Source organism: Mauremys mutica, chromosome 7, assembly GCF_020497125.1.
Source record: "Mauremys mutica isolate MM-2020 ecotype Southern chromosome 7, ASM2049712v1, whole genome shotgun sequence".
Lineage (NCBI taxonomy): Eukaryota > Metazoa > Chordata > Testudines > Geoemydidae > Mauremys > Mauremys mutica.
The window spans coordinates 85,933,625-85,955,475 of NC_059078.1; the positions used below are offsets into that span (position 1 = coordinate 85,933,625).

Genomic DNA, 21,851 nt, shown 5'->3' on the forward strand with positions numbered 1-21,851 from the left:
TGCCTTCCACTCATTTCTCACTAACAAGTCACTGTGTCTTATTCCTGCATTCTTTATTACTTCATCACACAAGTGGGGGGACAATGCTACGGTAGTCCAGGAAGGCTGGGGGAAGAACGGAATCAACAGGTGGGGTTGTTGCAGGAGCACCCCCTGTGAATAGCATACAGCTCATAATTTCTGCAGGATCTGACACAGAGCAGCTGTGCTCTCTGGTTCTATGATACAGTGGTTCTCTAGTACACTTGCCCAAATTCTAGACAGGACTGATTCTATTTTTAGATACCAAAAAGGAGGAATTGACTCAGGGAGTCATTCCCAATTTTGGCTTTTGCGCCCCTGGCTAAGAGCAGCCAGGGGCACTTATGACAGCAACAGATGGTGCAGTGCAAAAGGACTGGTATCCATGATCATCTTTTTACCAATTTATGGATTGGTAGATGGTACAGTATGGCTGGTAACCATCTCTGCTGTCATGCAAAAGCATGCTGCTGTGTAGCGCTGCTGAATCGCCTCTGTCAGCGGCATCTAGTACACATACGGTGACAGTCACAAAAGGCAAAACAGGCTCCATGATTGCCATGCTATGGCATCTGCCAGGGCAATCCAGGGAAAAAAGGCGCGAAATGCTTGTCTGCCGTTGCTTTCCCAGAGGAAGGAGTGACTGACGACATTTACCCAGAACCACCCGCGACAATGATTTTTGCCCCATCAGGCACTGGGGTCTCAACCCGGAAATTCCAAGGGGCGGGGGAGGCTGCAGGAACTATGGGATAGCTACCCACAGTGCAACGCTCCAGAAGTCGATGCTAGCCTCGGACCGTGGACGCACACCACCGATTTCATAGAATCATAGAATCATAGAATTCAAGATCAGAAGGGACCATTATGATCATCTAGTCTGACCTCCTGCAAGATGCAGGCCTCATATGCCGATCCACCCACTCCTTAAGCAAGCGACCCCTGCCCCATGCTTCGGAGGAAGGCGAAAAACCTCCAGGGCCACTGCCAATCTACCCTGGAGGAAAATTCCTTCCCGACCCCAAATATGGCGGTCAGCTGAACCCCGAGCATGCGGGCAAGACTCTCTAGCCATACCCTCTAGAAAAAGCTTAAGGATATCATATCATTGACCCATTGTACTATTTACCTGTGTGGCACTTAATTGACCTATTGACTAAGCCCCTTATCCTATCATACCATCTCCTCCATAAACTTATCTAGCTTAATCTTAAAGTCATGGAGGTCCTTCGCCCCCACTGTTTCCCTCGGTAGGCTGTTCCAGTATTGCACTTAATGTGTTTAGTGTGGCCGCGCGCACTCGATTTTATACAATCTGTTTTACAAAACCGGTTTATGCAAATTCGGAATAGTCCCGTAGTGTAGACGTACCCTAAGAGGCTGGCAGGCAGCAGAACCATCACCAGCATCCCCTGCCTGTGGGACCTTGGTGTTAACAGGTGTTTCCCTTGATGTAGGGGCAGGTGTTGGAATTTTTTTGAGGCATGCACACCTTTGTTAAAAGCTCTCCATCCTGGTTATGAGGCTCTTACCTGATGGTCTTTGACTGTAAGATAATTGCATGCTGGATTGGAGATGATCATCCGCCTTAGAACACTCCATAATTCCTCAGGATGTGGCTGCAAAGGGAGTATTACAAAGATATAAAAGTCATGTTGTGATGCTTTACGATCTGAAAGTGGGAGGGAGGGGTTGTAACTGCTTGTTGGATAAAACACTGCTATATTTAATATGTATGAACAAGTAACAAACCATGATACAGGTAATTGAAGCTGGTATATTCATTTGGGCCTCAGTTGTCATTTGCGCTAATGTCACTAGACCACTCTGGCCAGAGTAGTGCCAGTTTCTTATTTTTAATGTCTGTTAGTGTGTTGAAAAATCAATTGAATGGAAACAGTAATTTTCCTTCTTTCCTCACCCTCCGACTTATCCAAAGCAAGGATGCACTGAAAGCCTCTGATTGATTGAATTTGCTATCAGAATGAAACCGACAAATACCACTTGATTAACAAAATTTGTCTGGTAATTAAAATCTTTGAGACTCTTTTAATGTGGCATTTATTTATATTCCTAATGAGAGAGTGAAAATTAAACCTGTATGAGACACACAATGAGCTTTGGAACAAAGAGGAATGAAGCTTAAAAGGTGATGCTCTCAATTTAATTGGCCAGCCAGCACTGTGACTCAAATGAGAAAAGTACATAATGAGTAAAGAGACAGTCGTGTGTGTGTGTGTGTGTGTGTCCTGTTAGTACTTACTAAAAGATGAATCTGGGAGAAATGAACCATGATCTCAGACTGGCAAGGTGTTTAAATTGGGTTGTTTTTTTTTTAAGTGAAAGGTCTAGTTTAGAAATACTCTTATTTACAGCATGCTCATCTTCTTTGCGTTGCAGTTGCCTTTTCTGTTCTTGTTTCTAGTATTTGACAAAAACGTTAAAAGCTAGAGATATAGTTAAATTCAGCCCTGACATCAATAGGTGCCTCTCTCAATGAGAGCTGCACACCTTAAATTATGATTGAATTTCTCTCTAAGACTGAGTCTAATATTAAAATTGTCCAGCTGCCAAATGGGCCAAATTTTTCCCTTGGATATGCAGTTCTGAGCACATACGTCTTAAATTTTGCCATCACAAGCAGCCAGAGACGACACATACCTGTTGATTGCAGGGGGAGGGGTACAATTTAAAGGTTCTGGTGGTATGCAGCGGGGTTCAGGGCAGGGCATATAAGCCCTGGCAGAAATGGGGGGGGCACATGACCCCCCATTCCTGCACCCTCCACGCATTGCCTCTGCAAGCAGCATGGACAAAGGGAGAATGATGCGTGCAAGTTGGGAATTGTAAGAGGGTAAAACTAGGGGCAAATGTTGCTTGGCCAGGGTGAGTGTGAGTGCTTACTGAGACGAGCCCCAGGGAATAATGTGCTGTGTGTACCAGAAAGTGATATACACCTTATTAAGAAACACCGGGTTGTCTCAAAAACTGGAATGCTAACCAAATGAAAGAAACATCCTGAATTCCAACAGCTCTGCATAACTTTTTAAGTGATCTAAAGTTCATTGAAGCAGCTTGTGTTTGTCACATTCTTGTGGAAGTCTGTCAAATGCTGCACAAGATGGTGCTGGGTTAAGCAAAGAGCATTGCATAGTAACTGGATTGTTAAGTGGTAAAAATTCCTGAATGGGCTAATACGCATCTTTTTTCCCCCCTTCACCTTGGCAGCTAGCCAGATGCTTACTATTAGACAATAAAGTTTGTATCAGGGGAAGGGAGGGACTGGCTGGGGGTGGGGAAGAGAGAGAGACAGACTGAAGTTTAATCATTGAACCAACCAAACTGAATGGATTAAGTCCTGGACTTGATTTCGCAGGAGCTCTAATATCTCACTCTGGGGAAATGGCTTTGTTGAAGTCTTTCTAACACTTAGCTCATGAATAAGATCTGCCACTTTGGAATTAATTATTCACAGCAGCTCAGTCACCACTGAAGCACCAATAAGCTTCAAGAAAATGTTTGCTGTGCATTTATTAGCTTTTTATTTTACAAAACTAAAAGAAGATCAAATCAAAAAGGTAAGGTCCAAATTTATTTGTTGGTAAGATTGATGTGGGTTACAGGAGAGCAGAGACTATTTTACTGCCTGAGCAAAAAAGAGTGTGGATGCTGTGTAGTATGCTCCTGGCAAAGAGGTGGAGATCAAAGGGTTGGTAAATCTTTGGACTTTAAAACAGTCCTGTTTTCCTTTAGTCTTCAGATCTGATAAACGTGGAATAGCGCTAGGAAACAAAACTCTGTATATAGTGAATGTGTAAATAATCTTCAATAAGGGAAGACTACAATATTAGCTCTGAGGCTTCTTTTTCAAAATGCTCAAGAACAAAGTGCTCTCCGGCATAGTGCTGTAGTGAAGCACAGTATGAGAAACCTGCACTCTTGTTTGGTTGCATTGTCACTTTGATTTAGACAATGAGGTTGAGGTTTTCAAAACTGAGGAGGGGTCTGAGTCAAAGTTCACTGACACCAATGAAAAGACGCCCATTGTCCTCAGCGGGCTTTGGATCGGGCCCAGGGGCATTTGGACACACAACTCCTGTTCATTTTAATGGGAAAGTTTTTATGTCCAGATCTTCTAGCTGGCTTTGAAAATCTCAGCCAAGATGTTTGATTATTGTTAATTAAAACTCAGATTTGTAAACACTGACGTCCTAGACAGACCAGACTTTAAGCTTTTGATGTGTGAACAAACTAGCTGATGGTGCCCTGCCTTGGGTACACAGCAGATAGCAAAGTCTAGTCTCTTGGCAAAGCGCTGGTATGTGGGCTTATGGCACTGCAGCATAAAACCCTTACACACTCTGCATGCTCCTTGAGTTAGTCTTCTGCATCTCTGTTAAACCCCAGATTTCCCACCTCCTGACCTAACACCACCTCACCCTCACGTTGTGGCCATCTGTCTCTGGAGAAGAGGGATCTAGACTCCCTTTGGGCCCTGTCATTGCCACTCTCGCTAATGAGCTGGAAGAATGGCTGTTAAGATACATGAGCAAACCAGAAGCAAGAGTGGGCTGTTAAGCAAAGGAGCAAGAGGAAATGAGCCAAGATCCCCATGAGTGATGTAAGCCCCACCACTGGGCTAGTCCAGCAACAGAACAAGGTTGGATCACCCCCCCACCCCTGCGAAAAATAGAGTGCCTTCTTCTGGAAGGGCTTGCTGGGTGCTCTCTAAATGTCCTTCCTTTTAGAAAGAGGATGAGTGGACATTGCAATAGGTAACATGCTGCCTATCTCTTAACAAGCAGCGCTAAATCTCAGATTTTCCCCTTAGTCTGTGATAAACCTCAGTTTGTGTTCCAACATTTTTTCATGATCATAACTAAGGAAGCAAGCAATGGCACTTGAAACAGCATGTTTCCTGGAATTGTGTTTATTTTTTTTCCTGGAAAATACCCTGAGTTTATTGATGTACAGTTTTAATGGAAGAGTCAAGCCATTGTCAGGTTTCTGGGAGTGACAAAAAAAAAAAAAAAAAGCAGCCTGCTACTTGCTGCAATCAAAGCCAACCACTTGGAAGTATTTTTATGGCGCCCAGATATAAGCTGTCTCTTGTACTGCTGATTTTTCATTAACCAAAGATGTGGGGAGACTCCAGAGCCCTCCTCAGCTCATCACTGCTACAATGACAGTTTCATAGGAAAGGCAAGACACTGAACATAAGGGCTGTGTTGGTCCAATGGGATGAGAGGGAGCTTGTTAGATAGAATTTTACTTTCTATAGAGATTTTCCTGATCTTATGAAGGTCCCTATCTTTATAATCAAACCACTTAATGGTATGACCTTGCTTTGGTTGTAAAGCAGTTTAGAGATCCCAGGAGGCTGTGCTTGGTCTTTCTGGAATGTTTTGTTTTGAAGGGCTCCCTTATCTTAAGTGCAGATGCTCCTAAAGGGTTTATGCTTGCCCACAGTCTGCTGCTAAACAGGGTGATTGTCCAAACTGAGCCAGAGAAAATGCAACTAGAATACACATTAAGCCTAACAAGCACGTACACACACACCTTAATTTGTTTTTTTCTAAAGGCAGCTGATGATCAGGGGGTGACCTCTGCAAAAGGACAGATGTAATAACTTTTTTATCACTATTCAGATAGTTCTGTCAGAGACTTATCAGCGTCTCTGGAGAAAATAGTGTGTGTGTGAGGGAGAGAGATGGGAGTGCCTTAGAGAACTTGCCCTTTCCCTTTATCTTAAAACATATTTCAATATAATGTTTTCAGCAATCTCTCGTTTAGATGATAAATTTCTAAATTTATTCCCAGTGTCCTGGCTGCACCTGATAGATTTGCCTGTTTCTTATCTGGATTTTCATCTTGTGATTTGGATAACTTTGGCTCATTGGTTTTAAATGGGACTGTGAATGAGTCATTTAGTTTCCAGAAATGGTCCATGCAAATATCGATATCTGGCAATAGAACAGGCCAATCAATTCCCAATCCCATTTAAATGAAACTGCCTCTTAGCGGCTCACCATTACTTTACCATGACTTGCTGTACAAGCACTCTCCAATCTCCACTGTTGAACCCCTTTCATGGCCAATGGCCAGGAAACAGCTCAGACAGCTAAAGTAGGGCTGCAGTTTAAAACAGATAACTCCAAAGATGGAAAAGAAATCAGCCTTTGGTTCCCTATGGACCTGCTCCTCCTGAGGAGGAGAGCACACTCAGCTCCCATTGGTCCAGTGCTCACCATTCCAGGCGTCATTCAGCACCTCACAGCACTAGGTCCTATTTAAATCGTATGGTTATGCTGCCATAGGCAAGGCTGAGATGGCCTTTGGGTACAATCCACCTGTGCTGTAAATCAGTGGCTTAGCTCTCTGGTGCAAAAATATGTAACTTAGCAAGGTAAGTTGGAAATGAATTTTAGAAGCTGGAGGGGGTGGGGAAAGGCTTAGCACACTTGCTGATTGACTGTTCAGAAAAGCCTGGATTTGACTGGGCAAGGAGAGTGAACCTTGACCCTGAAAGTGATTCCTCCCACTGAGAGCCCAGGAACGGTGGAAGTGTCAGAGTGGGAGAGAGCTTGATCCTCTATGGCTTTGCCAAGCCCTTTCTGTGTATAAACAGACTTCTGCTTGTAATACTCTGCCATCACTCTGACAGCTCTGCACAAGCACAGAAATGTGTTGCCAGCACCAGCTTAGCTTGCAAACCATCAACCCGGTAGAATTGGAAGGGATGCTGCAAAAGAAGGGAATCTATATAAACAAATGACAGATTCTTCCTTTGCTGTCAGGTTTCAGAGAGGTAGCCGTGTTAGTCTGTATTAGCAAAAAGAACAAGGAGTCCTTGTGGCACCTTAGAGACTAACACATTTATTTGAGCATAAGCTTTCGTGGACTACAGCCCACTTCATCGGATGCATGCAGTGGAAAATACAGTAGGAAGATATATATATATATATATATATATATATACAGAGAACATGAAAAAATGGGTCTTGCCATACCAACTCTAACAAGACTAATCAATTAAGCTGGGCTATTATCAGCAGGAGAAAAAAAAATGTTGGTAGTGATAATCAGGATGGCCCATTTCCAACAGTTGACAAGAAGGTGTGAGTAACAGTAGGGGAAAAATTAGCATGGGAAATAGTTTTTACTTTGTGTAATGACTCATCCACTCCCAGTCTTTATTCAAGCCTAATTTAATGGTGTCCAGTTTGCAAATCAATTCCAGTTCTGCAGTTCATCTGATTATCACTACAAAAAGTTTTTTCTCTTGCTGATAATGGCCCATTTTAATTGATTAGTCTTGTTAGAGTTGGTATGGCAACACCCATTTTTTAATGTTCTCTGTGTATATATATCTTCCTACTGTATTTTCCACTGCATGCATTTGATGAAGTGGGTTTTAACCCATGAAAGCTTATGCCCAAATAAATTTGTTAATCTCTAATGTGCCGCAAGTACTCCTTGTTCTTTTTCCTTTGCTGTGTTAGTCAAACCAGTGCGAGCACCTGGGTAGATACTCATATTTTGGTTTGTGTGACTTATTTTAGTTTCTCTTAGGCCGATTCCTAATCAATATAAGTTGATTGGAATGCAGAGGGATGGGGTGCCTAGCCTGGCGGACGTGGGAGTGGGGACTGTGGTGAGCAGCCAGGGGGATGAGTGGTATGTAGAGTGAAGGAGGGGAACTGGAATAGGGAGCTGAGTGGTGTGGGAACACTAACTGGGGCTAGAGGGGCCAGATATGGGGTGGGGCAGAGGGATGAGGGCAAATGGAGCAGGAGAGGGGCATAAGCACCTGTAACCACTAGAACACTCTCCCGTTAGAATCTGGAATAATATCAAGGGTTTGTGAGTCAGCATTCCTCTGCAGTCAGCAAATATCTATGAACTCCACTGGCAAAGCGTGTGGCTCATCTTCTAGTGACTGGCCCACACAGAGGATGCCAACCTACTACTGCTTTCAGTTAGGACAGGTGGTAGAGATCTGTGCAGTGGTTCTAATGATTCTAACCCTGCTAAAGATCCATGTGGGTGTCAATATGATGCATAGAGTTTTAATTGTGCTCACATACTACTTTTTCCATGGGACCCTGTTCTCATTCAGTGAACAGGATGGATGGGGCTCTGGGATGAATTAGCGATGTGTAGTGAATGAAGCTGTTGTCTGTAGGACCCCATCTCATTTGCTGCAGAAACTGTAAAAGGTGTCTAGTGAATGAGACAGAACAGTGGAGGGAGACAGGGGCCTGTGTCATGGTTAAGGCTGTTGAATGTCACACCAGAAAATAAAATTCTATCCCTGTGCCACAGAGTTCCTGTGTTATGCTGGGCAAGTCATTTAAACCAAGCTCTTCACAGATGGCCAATAATTATGTGTGCACCTCATTTTCTGAGTGCCTGCCTTGAGACAATCAGATCTGATTTGCTGAACTGCTGAACATTCACAGCTGAAACTGAAGTCAATGGGAACTGTGCTCCGAACATAGATAGTACTATACAATTCTAAAAGGCTATAGGCATCTCCATACTGGGGCACCTGAAATTAGTATAATCTTGACCTTAATCTCACTGTGCCTGAGTTTCCCATCTGTAAAATAGGGACTGGTAATGCTTTACCTCACAAGAGTTAAGTGAAGATAGATTTATTAATGTTTGCGAGACAAGGTGGATGAGGTAACATCTTTTATTGGACCAACTTCTGTTGGTGAGAGAGAGAAGCTTTCAGGCCACACAGAGCTCCTCTTCATGTCTGGGATAGGTACTCTGAAGGTCAGAGCTAAATGCAAGGTGGAACAGGTTGTTTAGCATGAGTAGTTACTTTAGCCACATTTTAAGGGACCTTTCAACAGGGCTGGCTCCAGGCACCAGCTCAGCCAAGGGGAAGGGGCAGCACGTCGGGCTCTTGGGTGGCAATTTGGCGGTGGGTCCCTCTGTCCCTCTCGGAGGGAAGGATCTGCTGCCGAAGAAGAAAGCGGCGCGGTGGAGCTACCGCTGATCGCGATCACGGCTTTTTTTTTTTCCCGCCGCTTGGGGTGGCAAAACCCCAGAGCCGGCCCTGCCTTTCAAGGTAGAGTGGCCTCTTAACACGTCTGCAGTTGTGGGACAAGAAGAGGGGGTTAGTGGGTTATGGATAGTTGTAATAACCCATAATTCCAGTGTCTCTGCTCAGTCCATGATTTTTAGTGTCTATCAGAGTTATGAATTTAAGCTCCCAGGCTCATCTTTTGAAAGTGAAGTGTTTTCACAAAGTGATCACTCTGTCTGAACTATCAGTCCTTGTTCTGAAAGGAAACCTACACAACACTGTAGCATTTCAAGTGTAGACACACTATAAGTGAGTAGTGTTGATTCTTTGCACTAAATGAAGCAGGGGACCACGGGGAATGAATAAAGTATGTGATCATGTAATTAAAGATGGTATCATAATGCATGTGTAGAAGAGAGCTGAATTAAAGTCTCACAGACGATCTTAATTTTACCATTTCCTAACTTTTGAGTGCTTGCCTTTGCAGCCTGAATGTTCTGTTTATGTATTACATAGAAAGAACTACATTAAGTGTACAAGGAAAGTCAATAGAAGGTTGGATTGAGATGACATTTATAGATGCATCCTTTCAAATGATCAAAGGATAATCTTCCTTCTCTGAAAACTCAGATATGTATAATGGTATAAATGTGAAAGTAAGAACAATTACCTTCCTTGTAACATTCACAACTGCAAGTGTGTGTGTGTGTGTGTGTGTGTGTGTGTGTGTTCACAAACATCAGATGGGTTACCTATATTTGGCCTTCTTTAACTGTAAACATTGCTCTATGCAATGTAGAAATATTTTAATCTGGTCAAAACAATAAATGTGACGACTAAACAACAGAAAGGCCATCAGTACAGCACTCATAAGAAAATATGTGTTATAATTCAGCAGACCAGAGAGAAATTAAAATACACATAGTAAAATGTTTCTCCTAATTTTTAAAGTCCTATGCTAATTAAAATTTAAGGCAGATTTTTTTTAAAAGCCACAAACTTTCCCCTTACATACTTGGTAAGGATTTGATCATACCACTCATGCAGCAAATATAGGCAAAAGATATTGGTGTGCTTGGCTGGATGTGAGCAGCTACAGGAGACCAGGTAAGCATTTAAAAAGAGTGGTGCTGGTGATAGGGAGAGATGGGGAGTTTGCAAAGTTGGGTACAGAGGACTAGCTAATAGCACCAGTAACACCTAATTCTTCTGAAAGATTCACAAATCTATTCAAGTGTAAGTAATTTTTGACTACTGTTTGAGACTCATGAATTGGTGAATCAATTGGTCCTGAGTGGGGAGACTTAAGGTCGCACAACGTCCTGGTCTACGCTTAAAATGTAGGTCAACATAACTATGGTGCTCAGTGAAAAATCCATACCCATGAGCTATGCCACCCTAACTTCTGGTGTAGTGGCAACTAGGTCAATGGGAAGAATGCTTCCTTCAATCTAGCTGTTGTCATTCAGGGAGATGGTGTTCCTGCAGTAACAGAAAAACGTCTACAATACAGGGCTATGCCAGCATTGTTACAACGCTGTAGCTATGCCACTGTAGTCCCTGTAATGTAGACATGGCTAAAGTCTTTATTCCTGTTCAGTTCTTTGTTGCCCAAACACATGTATATAGGAGAAAAAAAAATGCACAAAACAGCTGATTTCTGGTTAGAGCTGTGTAACTCCAAGACTTGGGATCTTCCATTGAACAGGCCAGACCTTTTCTGATGGACAAATAACTAATATTTTTTGTGATAGTATTTTACTAATACTGGGTTAAACGTCTTTACAAATAGATTTTATAGGTTGAAGCATTTCTTATATAGGCCATCCTCCTTCTGACACTGAAGTCCATGGAAATTTAGCTATTGGTTTCAATGGGGCAGGACCAGGCTAAGCCTATATCGTATGACTATAGCTAATGTTATAGAAAATCTAATAGAATCAGAGGATCAGGGTAAATACCCATTTTACATGTATGTATGGTGCTTAACAAAGCACTTTATAAACATTTAACTATTTCTCCCACCTCTGAAAGTTAGGTACATACAATCATCTCCATTTTACAGACGTATATTGAGGCAGAGTAGTGAAGTGAGTTACCCAAGGTCATTCAGAAGTCAGCAGCAGATTTGGGATTAGAATGTAGGAGTTCCTAGTCCTAAACTCTGTGCTCAGGACACTGCACAAAACCCTTGTGATTAGTGGTTGCATATAGGAAGCATTTTATGTGTAACTGAACACTAATGATGGTGAGAGAAATCCTGCTCTAGTGACTTCTAGTAGAGATAAATCATCCCTTATGTACTTATAGTGTAAACTCTTTGGGGCAGGGACTATCTTTTGGGGGTGTGTGTGTGTGTGTGTGTAATACATAGCACAATAGGGTCCTGATCCTAGGCCAGGCTCCCTAGGTGATATTTCATCATAAATAATATTCTGACTGTCCTGATTCAGGTTGACAGGTTCCTTTACCACATGCGTCTTTCTGATGATGTATTACTTGACGTGATGACGCGCTTCCAAGCAGAGATGGTGAAGGGCCTGGAAAGAGACGCACACCCAACAGCTGCTGTAAAAATGCTGCCAACATTTGTACGGTCGATTCCTGATGGGTCTGGTGAGTGATCCTGGTGCATTATTACTTTTTCTTTGGTTTAAGGAATTGATGGATTACAACAAAGTATGTCCAGGCATCTTGGATTTGGAATTTGGAGCTCTGTAACAGTCTCAACCTGTGTGGATGGGTTGGTGCCATCCCAAGGTGCCCCCTTGTGCCCTAGAGTGGCCCTACAGGTACCATGCCCTCAGTTCCCTCTTGTTTCTTTGCAATGGTTAATAATGCTCAACTCTTAAGACCAGAATCTTTACAATAAGATTCTCTTCTGTGGGATCTTATTTATTCAGTCTTTTATCAACTACAGCTCCTTTGGCCCCACAGTCCTAGCCCTTTGTCTCACTAGTTTAGGAGTCCCACATCCCTCCTCCCAGGGGCATTTGTGATGGTCCAAGAGAGATTCCACTCCTTGACACAGGAGTACTGGGGCCCAGTGGCTTTTGGTCCTTCTCAGGTTCTCTCCAGTCTTTCCTGGGCTCCTTTGTGGGTGCTCCTGCTCTCCAGTGAGCACCAGTTCTCATAGCTTGCTTCCTCTTCTGGTTTCTCCCCTCTCCCACCAGCCAGGCCTCTCCATTTTTTATCCCAGAGGCCTAATTAGGTCACATGACCCATTTTCTCTACCTTGGGAGGTGATTTAACTGTCACAGTTGGGGCTGAGGCCTCTCTCCCCTTGAAGGGTCAACTACGCTGTGACAAGCTGCTCCCTGTTCCAAGCACAACTCAGCTCAGCTGTTGAGTGAGCTGTGCAGGTACAGTCCAACATTCCCTTGGTTTCAAGGGGATGTTAATGCTCAGCTGCAGCACAGCAGGAAGAGTAGAAGACTGGGGATTAATATTAACTAGCTAAATGGCTTTCTAGAGTAGCTGTCATTCATGGAGAAGATAATTGTGGCTCATTAACAAAAATGTCTAAACACACGTAATATTTTTCAGGTACAATGTGCCGTCAGATGACATGAATATATACAATGCCTTTTGTGTGGGTGTGTTTTGCTTTTATCAGGACAACACTCAGCTAGCTCTAAAAACCTTCATCTTACTGAATACAAAAATACTAATCGAGTCTTAGCCATTGGCACGAAGCAGTGCTCAAACCAACTCCGGACCTGCGATTAAATAGGATGAGGGGACCCTCTACAGTCCAGTAACATCAATGCAATTTGGAGACAATATGAAGTTTTCATTTTGAGGATGAGTATAACTTTAGGCAAATGGATGCTTTTCCTCTTGAGTTGGATATACAAGAGGAAAAATATTTAAATTAATTGAAGCCAGAATGGTGCAGTATGATGAGGCCTGGATCCTGTGAGGGGCTACATGCAGAACTCAACAGAGCTTGGAGTGGACACAGGGGATGGAGTGAACCCCACTGCAGGACTGGAGCCTTCATCTTAAACCCCAGCTATTGTATTTCAGTTCTAATAACTCCCTCTCCCGCCCGGATCCATGATTTCCTGACATGGCTACTTAGCCCTTATGCAGTTTGGTTCCCGTCAGTGACTTCTGTACCTCTGTGTTTATCTCTAAAAATATAGGTTTCCACATTGTGAAAATTACAGTACACAGAAGGAGCTTTCCCCGACACAGTCTATGTACTCTGTCAGGAAAGTGCTCATTAGATTTGATGGAATTAATCCTCATTTCCAGCAACAGGAATAAATCAGCCATGCACTAGCAAACAAATTGACTGAAGAGGTAATCTGTGCTTCAGTCCCTAATGAGATATGCAGAATGATGATTGAACTGACCAGACAAAGGAGACTGAACCTACCAAAGCAGCTCTGTTTAGTTTGCAGAAGCCAGCCATAGCAGGTTCCCTTTAGCAGACATTGGCTTTGTGATGCTCACGCAGCGGGACAGGGCTAGCTGCTGCCTGGTGGAGCAGGAGAGCTTCCTTCTGGAAGGCAGGCATTGGTTTGGGTTCACTCAACTACCAAACCCTTAGCTTCTGAGTACCCCCACCCCCGCCACACACAATATTTAAAGGGTTGCATCTTCAAACCAGAGTTTATTATGGAAAATTTCAATCTCTACCTAAATTTCTGAGAGCTGATTTTCAGTTTCCTGCACAGTTTTAGCTGCCTGCTACCTATTAATACTAATAGGATTTGGTGGTTAAAGCCTGTTAAATGTCTCCCTCTCACACATCCTGATGAGACTCCTGGTGGTTTGTCTCATGATTGGCTGCTATTTGTTTTATCCAGCATGCATATTAAAGCTCTTTATTTTCCAGTAAGTACTGTAACGGGCTTAACGAAAGGTGAAGTCTCTCCCTGAACAAGCAGACTTCTCAGCCTGCCGAGGCCCAGATGCAGCACTCCAGGTCTGACATAGTGCCTCGTGGCCAGGGGTGCCTCTGTGGTGGCTGCTAATAATTTCTCCCTCAAAGGGCTCCTGACATGGACTCCACATACTTTTTCTGAGGTCAAAATATCCCTCCTTGGGGTCTGGGTTTATTCACAGAAAATAACTCAAAATCCCAAATTCAAATCCCACAAACAAACAGTTCTCTTCCTACTCCCAGGCCTCCCTGGCTGGAAAGCTTTCACACTCTTCCTTGCCTGCTCAGGGTCTCTCCTGAATTAGCAGGTGACTTCCAGCCCTTCCTGGTTGGAGTCTTAGGGTATGTCTAACCTGCAGCTGACCCAGGTCAGCTGACTCAGGCTCATGGGGCATGGGCTGTGGGGTGGTTTAATTGTGGTGTAGATATTTAGGCTCGAGCTGGAGCTCTGGAACCCTGTGGCGGGGAGGGGTCCCCAAGCTCTGGTGCCAGTCTGTGCCCGAATGCCTGCTGAGAGAGCCTGAGGCAGCTAACCTGGGCCAGCCACAGGTGTTTAATTGCTCTGTAGTCATACCCTTAGTCCAGAATCCCAGGACTCTGCTGGAACCTGCTCACTCCTAGCAGAGTCTGTTCTCTCTGAGCATGTCCCCCGCATGCAGCTCCCAGCTGCTCTTTATAATGGAATTACCTGAGCCTTCTCGTGTGGGGCTCATCCTTGAATCAGGACTGGCTTAGCCCCAGGCTCTCCAACCCGAGAGCAAGCCACCCAGTTACAGATCCAAAATGGGGGACACAAATTATTCATGCAAGAAATTTAAAATGATGTGAGGCTGTATCCCTTTCATGTGAATAATCCTTCTTCCTGTCACCTCAGTTCCATGGCTCTTTTTCTGATGATAGATAATTTTCAACAATAAAAGTGGAGATAGCAAATTTGTAGGGAACATAGATAACTGTGGGATTAAGATCAGTGCTGCTCCTTGAAATGAGGGGCATTTGTGGGGTCTTGTACCGGGTGAGAGGTCACCCTGCTGGAAATTAGAGCTTGCTCTGTCTCCCAGCACCAAAACAGAAAAGTAAATCATGGAGTAAGGCCTGTTATCCCTTGGCTTTTCATAGCTTTAAAATGACACTCAGCCCGTCCTGAAATTCCGAAGTCGCTTCAGAGGATATCTGATTTCAGCGATTGTCTCATTACTGTTTCAAAACTTCTCTTGTCTCAAGGCCAACTCTAGGCAGTTTCTCCTGGCAGATAACAGTCCCTCTCTCTCTGGTGTCAAGGACTTGTTGATATGTCACATTGTGAGGTACCTTACTGTTAAACTATGTCTTGCGTAACGCCGTTTTTGCACTCTCCCTGAATTCTCCATTGATTACTGGAACAGACCAGTTTTCTCTGCAGACAAAACTTCCGGCAGATTCTGAGGTGATTGGAATTTGTTTAAATTTTCAAGTGTGCTGTTATAATTAACTTTCAGAATATCTGCACCTTGAGCTTCACTCTTTGAAATAGTTCTCATTTAATAGCACGCCATTAATTTTAGTCATTCAGCTCTTAATTTCCTGACTAGTGTCATAGTTTACTGACTAATCCAGTTTATCTCCTTTCCTTCATGATACCAGCCCATAGAATTACTGAGGTATATTTCTGGCTTTGCTTTTCAATGTCAGAGCCAATAAAATCTCAGTCTGGCATGGAGTTTAGGTCACATACGGCTACACAAACTCCTGTGGGTAAGGGTCTGAGAGTGAGAGAAGGGGGGGCAAATAGGGTTTTTTACTTTTTTAAATTTAATTTTTTGATGAAAAATGTCTACGGTGTGAATTTTGACAAGCTCTAGCTGTCTGATGGTTTCATAAGGCCAAGTTTAACTTCCAAACTCCTCCAAAACAACTTAGTTAAAAATAAATAAGTAATACTTTAAAAATTCATTTTTGTTGAAATTTCATATGTGAAGGTTCTGGGTAGAGGGGAATTATTGGAGAAAATTTGTTAGTGGGATAGAGAGGTGCAGGCAGTGCTGTTTGGGGAAGATGTGTACACTACAGGTGGGAGCAAGCCTCTAGCCCTGGTAGATAGACTCACTGGTTGAATTTGAGCTAGTCCACTAAAAACATCAGCTCAGGCTCTGAAGCCAAGGGGGTCGGGTGAGCTTGAAAGTCTGAGCTGCAGCCTTCACTGCAACATCCAGACGGTTATTTTTAGTGCTCTAGCTTGAGCCCCCTAGCAGGAGTGAGTCTGTCTGCCTGGGCTGGGAGGCTTGCTCCCAGCTGCAGAGTAGACATACCCAATATGGCCTATGCAGTTTCACTCTGCCTGGGAAGGGACTGCACTGGCCCTCCACCTACCTATCAGGTCTTTCTGCTGCTATTCAGAGCAATGGAGCTAAGGAAGGGAAAGGAAAATAAACAAAAGCAAGGGAGACAGTTAATATATAATAAAATGAAATGTTGAATGTCAAACTATTACACAAGCATTTTCGCCTCGATCCCCTTTGTGGAATATATCAGCTTGCTTCAAATTCAAGGAGAGATCATCATCCCTCCCCTACACTCGACACTAGGGCCCTAATTCAGGAAGTCACTTAACCATGTGTCCAAGTCGAAGCACGTGTGTAGTTCTGTTGATTTTTTTTCAATAGGACTGCATTTCCAATATGGCCTACAACTATTCATACCACACCCTACAATAGTCCTTATTTTCATTGCAGAATCTAGTGAAGAGCTAAAGAATTTATTCACTGCTCCGATTCCTTTAACTACTGGCAACAATTCTGCTCCAAATGATTGATAATGTACATTCATTATCCCAAGCACTTACCTTAAATATGTCTTCAGGTCATGCTTCACATTACTGTATGCTGCTGTAGTAGTAAGTAACCTTTATTGTTTTTATTGCAGAAAAGGGGGATTTTCTTGCTCTAGATCTTGGTGGCTCCAAGTTTCGAGTCTTAAAAGTGAAAGTGTCTGAAGATGGGAAGCAGAATGTTCAAATGGAGAGCCAGTTCTACCCAACCCCAAAGGAGATCACACATGGGAATGGAACAGAAGTACGTGGTGCATTTTCCTCTGTGGAATGGCTTTCTGTGTTGAATATAATTGACGCTATTGACCTGTCCTGTTCTTTCTCTTTTATACAGCTATTTGATTATGTCGCTGACTGTCTGGCAGATTTCATGGAGACCAAAAACATAAAACATAAGAAATTCCCTCTTGGGTTTACATTTTCTTTTCCTTGCATACAGACTAAATTAGAAGAGGTGAGATTAAAAAAATATTATTGGTAGCTATATCATAGTAGTAGAACTCAGAGAGAATTTTTGAAAGGATTGTTAACATATGGCAGTGTAGGAAAAAGTAACCTTTGTGTGGCTTTCTGAGGAAGAAAAATATTCATAGTTCAACCAAGTTTCATATTACCCTACACACTCTGCATAGTGTTATAAACCTACAAGAGGAAGAAGTGGGAATCACAATTATGTGCTGAAGTAGATCGCAAGGATTAGTTATCCTATTTCAGTGCAACTGAAGCAGTAAACTAAAACTCTTCTTTTATGTGTCAATACAGGATTTAAATAACAATCTACTCAGCTGATAGAAAATACTACATGGATTTCAAAAGACGTATTTCTGTGCTATAAAGCAGGCTTATATTTTAATCCCTCTTGTTTGTGATATTTCTAGTAGATTTGAAATACTGGGGGACACATGATTGAAATAATCAGATAGCATATGGTGGGTGGGAACAGAAGCTGCAATGGCTGCCTTTATTTGATTGCCTGTTTTTTGCTACCTCTCTTAAAATAAGAAGTTAGTGTATTAGGCCCTGACATTGCAAAGGCTATGCACATGTTTCACTTTAAGTATGTGAGTAGGCCCATTGAGGTCTATAGGACTACTCATGCTTAAAGCGAAACATGTGCATACTTGTTAACAGGATCAGGGTCTTATTTTGACCACTTCTGTAGTATTTTTGGTGGTGGCTATAGTTGACAAGGCTGCTTATATGAAAAGACCTTTACTCCGCATCCCAGTGGATTGCCAATGGGTGATTCTGCTACTTCTGCTCAAATTCTTACACATGAAGTAGTGGCAGTGAAATTCTCCAAAAGCCAATGATAGAATATATTCTATTGTCTACTGCTTCTGTAGTTATTAATGCTAAATGTTATTTTAAAATTTGTAACATACATTGAATATTTTTAAAGGGTGTGCTGCTTTCCTGGACAAAGTACTTTAAGGTACGAGGAGTGCAGGAGACAGATGTGATCAGCTCTCTGCGCCGTGCCCTCAGAAAGCATAAGGCAAGTTTTATAGTGCAGAAGTCTTAATAATAAATAGAATAAAATCATTTCATCATATAGAAATAAATAGCCTATGTTTGGTAATGAAGGATAGCTTACATATTTTTATAGTCTTAAAGGATAGTTTATTTGTGCTTGACTTTGCTGTACTTGCAATAAAAAGTACTAACTGTGGGATGTTTGATTACATTTTAAAATTAGTAATGAAACATAATTAAAACCTAATTTTTAGCATTCTCCTTTACGTATTCAATGGCGCTTTAAAAAGCTAGTTTCCTTTACACCTTCTCTGTCCCTTGTAATATTTACAAAATATGAAAAAAAAATTGTTTGACCTCCTTTTAGCATATACTATATTTCACTGTTTCGAACATGGCAAAAAACCCAGCTCTGCTTTTCATTTGTTCTCTGTCTGTGTATTAGTGTCACTGACATCAGCAAGAACCTGTGCAGCTCTGACATGAATGTTTTGTTAATTAGGGCCTGAGTCTGGTGCACTTACTTAGGTTGAGTAGCTCTTTACTCCCTCAAATTCCCTTTGGCTTCAGTGGGGCTATGCAAGAAATAAGGTGCCACTTCACATGAGTAAGGATACCTGAACCTCGTTCTTAGTGACTTGCATGGTGATCTTTGGTGCCATCGCATCAGAATTGGAGCTTTTGTTTTTCTTTAATTTCTTGACTATGGACTGGTGGATTGGAGGGAATGGGAGAACAATTGAAGATTCTGGCCTTGATTCAGCAAAGCGCTTATGCATGTGTTTAAGTCCATCCTTATTAAGCATATGCTTAAATACCATTGAAATAAATTAATCTTAGTCACATTGACTAACTTTAAGAGGTCTAAACACTGTTACTTAACTATAAGGAAGGGTGTAAATGTTTTTCTATTTACTAGTGGTCTTTATTTTCTTAGGATGTTGATGTAGATGTTTTAGCACTGGTAAATGATACAGTGGGAACAATGATGACCTGTGGATATGATGATCAGCGCTGTGAAGTTGGCATCATAATAGGTAATTTTATTTTATTAAAGCAGGGTTGAAAAAGCAGGCTTATGATTTTAGCAAATCTGGGGGATGGAGGCATTTTCAACTTCACAATTCAAAAATAAACTATTTGAAAATTAAAAACATAAAAGATTGGATTGTCAAGCACTAGTCTCTCACTTTTGGATACAAAATGGAAGTAAACATTTAAGTGACACCACCTGCAGAGCCAAAAAATTGCAAATAAAATTTTTTTAGTCCTAAATCAGTAAAATGAGTGTTGTCATCTTATATACTGTACAAATTTATATTTTAAAAAGAAGCTACTTGTATTGTTTTATTTTGCCTGGGATCTTTTACAAATGATCACTTCCTGAATGCTTCTACTTACTCTTTTTCTTACACAGATGCCTGTCTGTCTGTCTGTCTTTCTTCTAGTGACTTCTGCCTAACCTTGGGACAATTCAATATATCCTAAAATTTTACCTCTGCATGTACATATTTAGTTCTGTTAAGAAAAAAATAAAGACAAGACAACATTGGCAAGTTCTGAGACATTGGAGAGCTCTTGGGGTCAGACCCACGGTGAACAGCTGTTTTTCTTTCTTTTTCTTTTTTTTTTGGCCAGCTGTTTGGAAAATGTTTCATTACAGTTAGTCTTTTCAAGCCTTTTGATGACTGCAACAATCGTGCTTAAAAATGACATTGTTTATAGTTTATACTGTCAGGAAGTGAGAGGTCCATAATGTTAAGGAATTTCCATCCTGTTCATATACAGATAGATCATCAAATAATAAAGGAGGCTATAGTTGTGTTTCTATCCAATTCTTTCAGGAGATTCTGATCTACAAAATAAATGTTTCTGCTAATGCTATAGAAAATCCATGTATTTTTGTCCAGAGAAGGAAAACCTCTTCTCACCTTTCCCAACAAGAATCATATACTCTTTTCATAACATGTCCGCTTCACATTTTCCTAATTTTATTTTTTTAAACTGTCATATATGAGTGAATATGAAATAGCACAAATATTTTGAATGACTCAGCCCTTATATTCAGTTCATTTCATTCATTCACTATTTCCTTGATATTCAATGGTTATTTAACAGGTTTCAGATACAGGTTTTGTATAGGATAACATGTAACTTAATGAAAGTACATTTTCTGGTAAAGGAAATATTGAATCTAATTCTAAAATGTATTTTCAATTAATTCTTCATGAGTAAATTTGTTTCTTTCTGATACACTCAGGAACTGGCACGAATGCCTGCTACATGGAAGAAATGAGTAACATTGATCTGGTGGAAGGTGATGAGGGGAGGATGTGCATTAACACTGAGTGGGGAGCCTTTGGAGACGATGGGTCACTGGATGATCTCAGGACTGAGTTTGACAGGGAGATTGACTTGGGATCTATCAATCCTGGAAAACAACTGTAAGTATTGTTCCTCCTTCACTTACTAACATGAGGCTTTCTCATAGACTCATAGACTTTAATGTCAGAAGGGACCATTATGATCATCTAGTCTGACCTCCTGCACAATGTAGGCCACAGAATCTCACCCACCCACTCCTGTAACAAACCCCTAACCTATGTCTGAGTTACTGAAGTCCTTTCTGTGACAGTCTCCACATTTTGAGTCTGTTTACTGAGTGTACGCTGAGCTATAGAGCCCTTGGGAATGGAAGTAGGGTTAGGTGAACTAGTTCAGCCATGATGGAAACTGGCTCAAGCCTCCATCCATCCATACCCAAAGTGTTCCTGGGACCGGTTCAGTTAAGATCCCCTTCCTTTCTGTAACCTACCGGTTGATGGTGGGATCTCTTACATGGCTGTGCCACACTGCTGCTGTGAGCCTTCACCGGCTGGGGCACCCCGAACTGCACAGTGTGACTTGGAAGCCACAGACCTCATGCATTCTGGATCATTTTCTGCAACTCCATTTCCTTTTATTTCAGATGGAAGGGTCCTGTTGGAGACTCTGGGTGAAATCCTGGCCCCACTGAAGTCAATAGGAGTTTTGCCATTGACTTGACTTCAATGGAGTCAGGATTTCACCTTCTATCCCCACAAAGCAACTAGTAATGTTACTGTATTACTAGTCAGTAATTCTATTGTCATTTTGTGATAGAGTAAAATGAGGAAGTGAGGCTGATCTGTTATCATTTTTCATCATAAGAGTACCTGTCATGTGTTCTTCTGAAATTACTTGCATGTTAATGAGGGACCACAGGATAGAGGTGGGGTTAGCTCCTCAGCAGTGACAGAATTAGGAATATTAGTATAACTTCAGTCCACTCATTCAGTATGAATGCCAAGAGTTCCTATGCAAGGTCAGTGATTGAAAACTTCTTCTCTGTGATACAATATCTTCTAAAGTGTTCTCTGCATGTCACCCTGTAGGTGCTCAAAAGAGGAGTCCCCAATGCATATAGATGAAACCTGTGTTAAAAGTGTATTTCATCCAAGCTCCTCCCAATGGCTGGGTTGCAGGCAAATATATGAATACATTGCTTAAGAAGCATTAACACAGCCGGGACCCCTGGGGCTCCTTTGGCAATTTAAAGGGCCTGGGGCTCCGCTGCGGTAGTGGTGGCTGGGAGC

The 21,851-nt window shown here is 42.1% G+C and overlaps 1 protein-coding gene across 1 annotated transcript in view; it reads left to right on the forward strand.

The window, feature by feature from the left end:
* The first annotated feature begins 3,505 nt into the window (after positions 1-3,505).
* The window catches only part of HKDC1 (hexokinase domain containing 1), a 34,948-nt gene continuing 16,602 nt past the window's right edge, over positions 3,506-21,851 (forward strand). Inside the window, exons 1-7 of the mRNA XM_045023853.1 lie at positions 3,506-3,599; positions 11,515-11,677; positions 16,857-17,005; positions 17,096-17,215; positions 18,164-18,259; positions 19,175-19,274; positions 20,498-20,681. Coding sequence (XP_044879788.1) covers positions 3,537-3,599; positions 11,515-11,677; positions 16,857-17,005; positions 17,096-17,215; positions 18,164-18,259; positions 19,175-19,274; positions 20,498-20,681 — 875 coding nt within the window. The 5' untranslated portion in view covers positions 3,506-3,536. The remainder of the gene's footprint in view (positions 3,600-11,514; positions 11,678-16,856; positions 17,006-17,095; positions 17,216-18,163; positions 18,260-19,174; positions 19,275-20,497; positions 20,682-21,851) is intronic.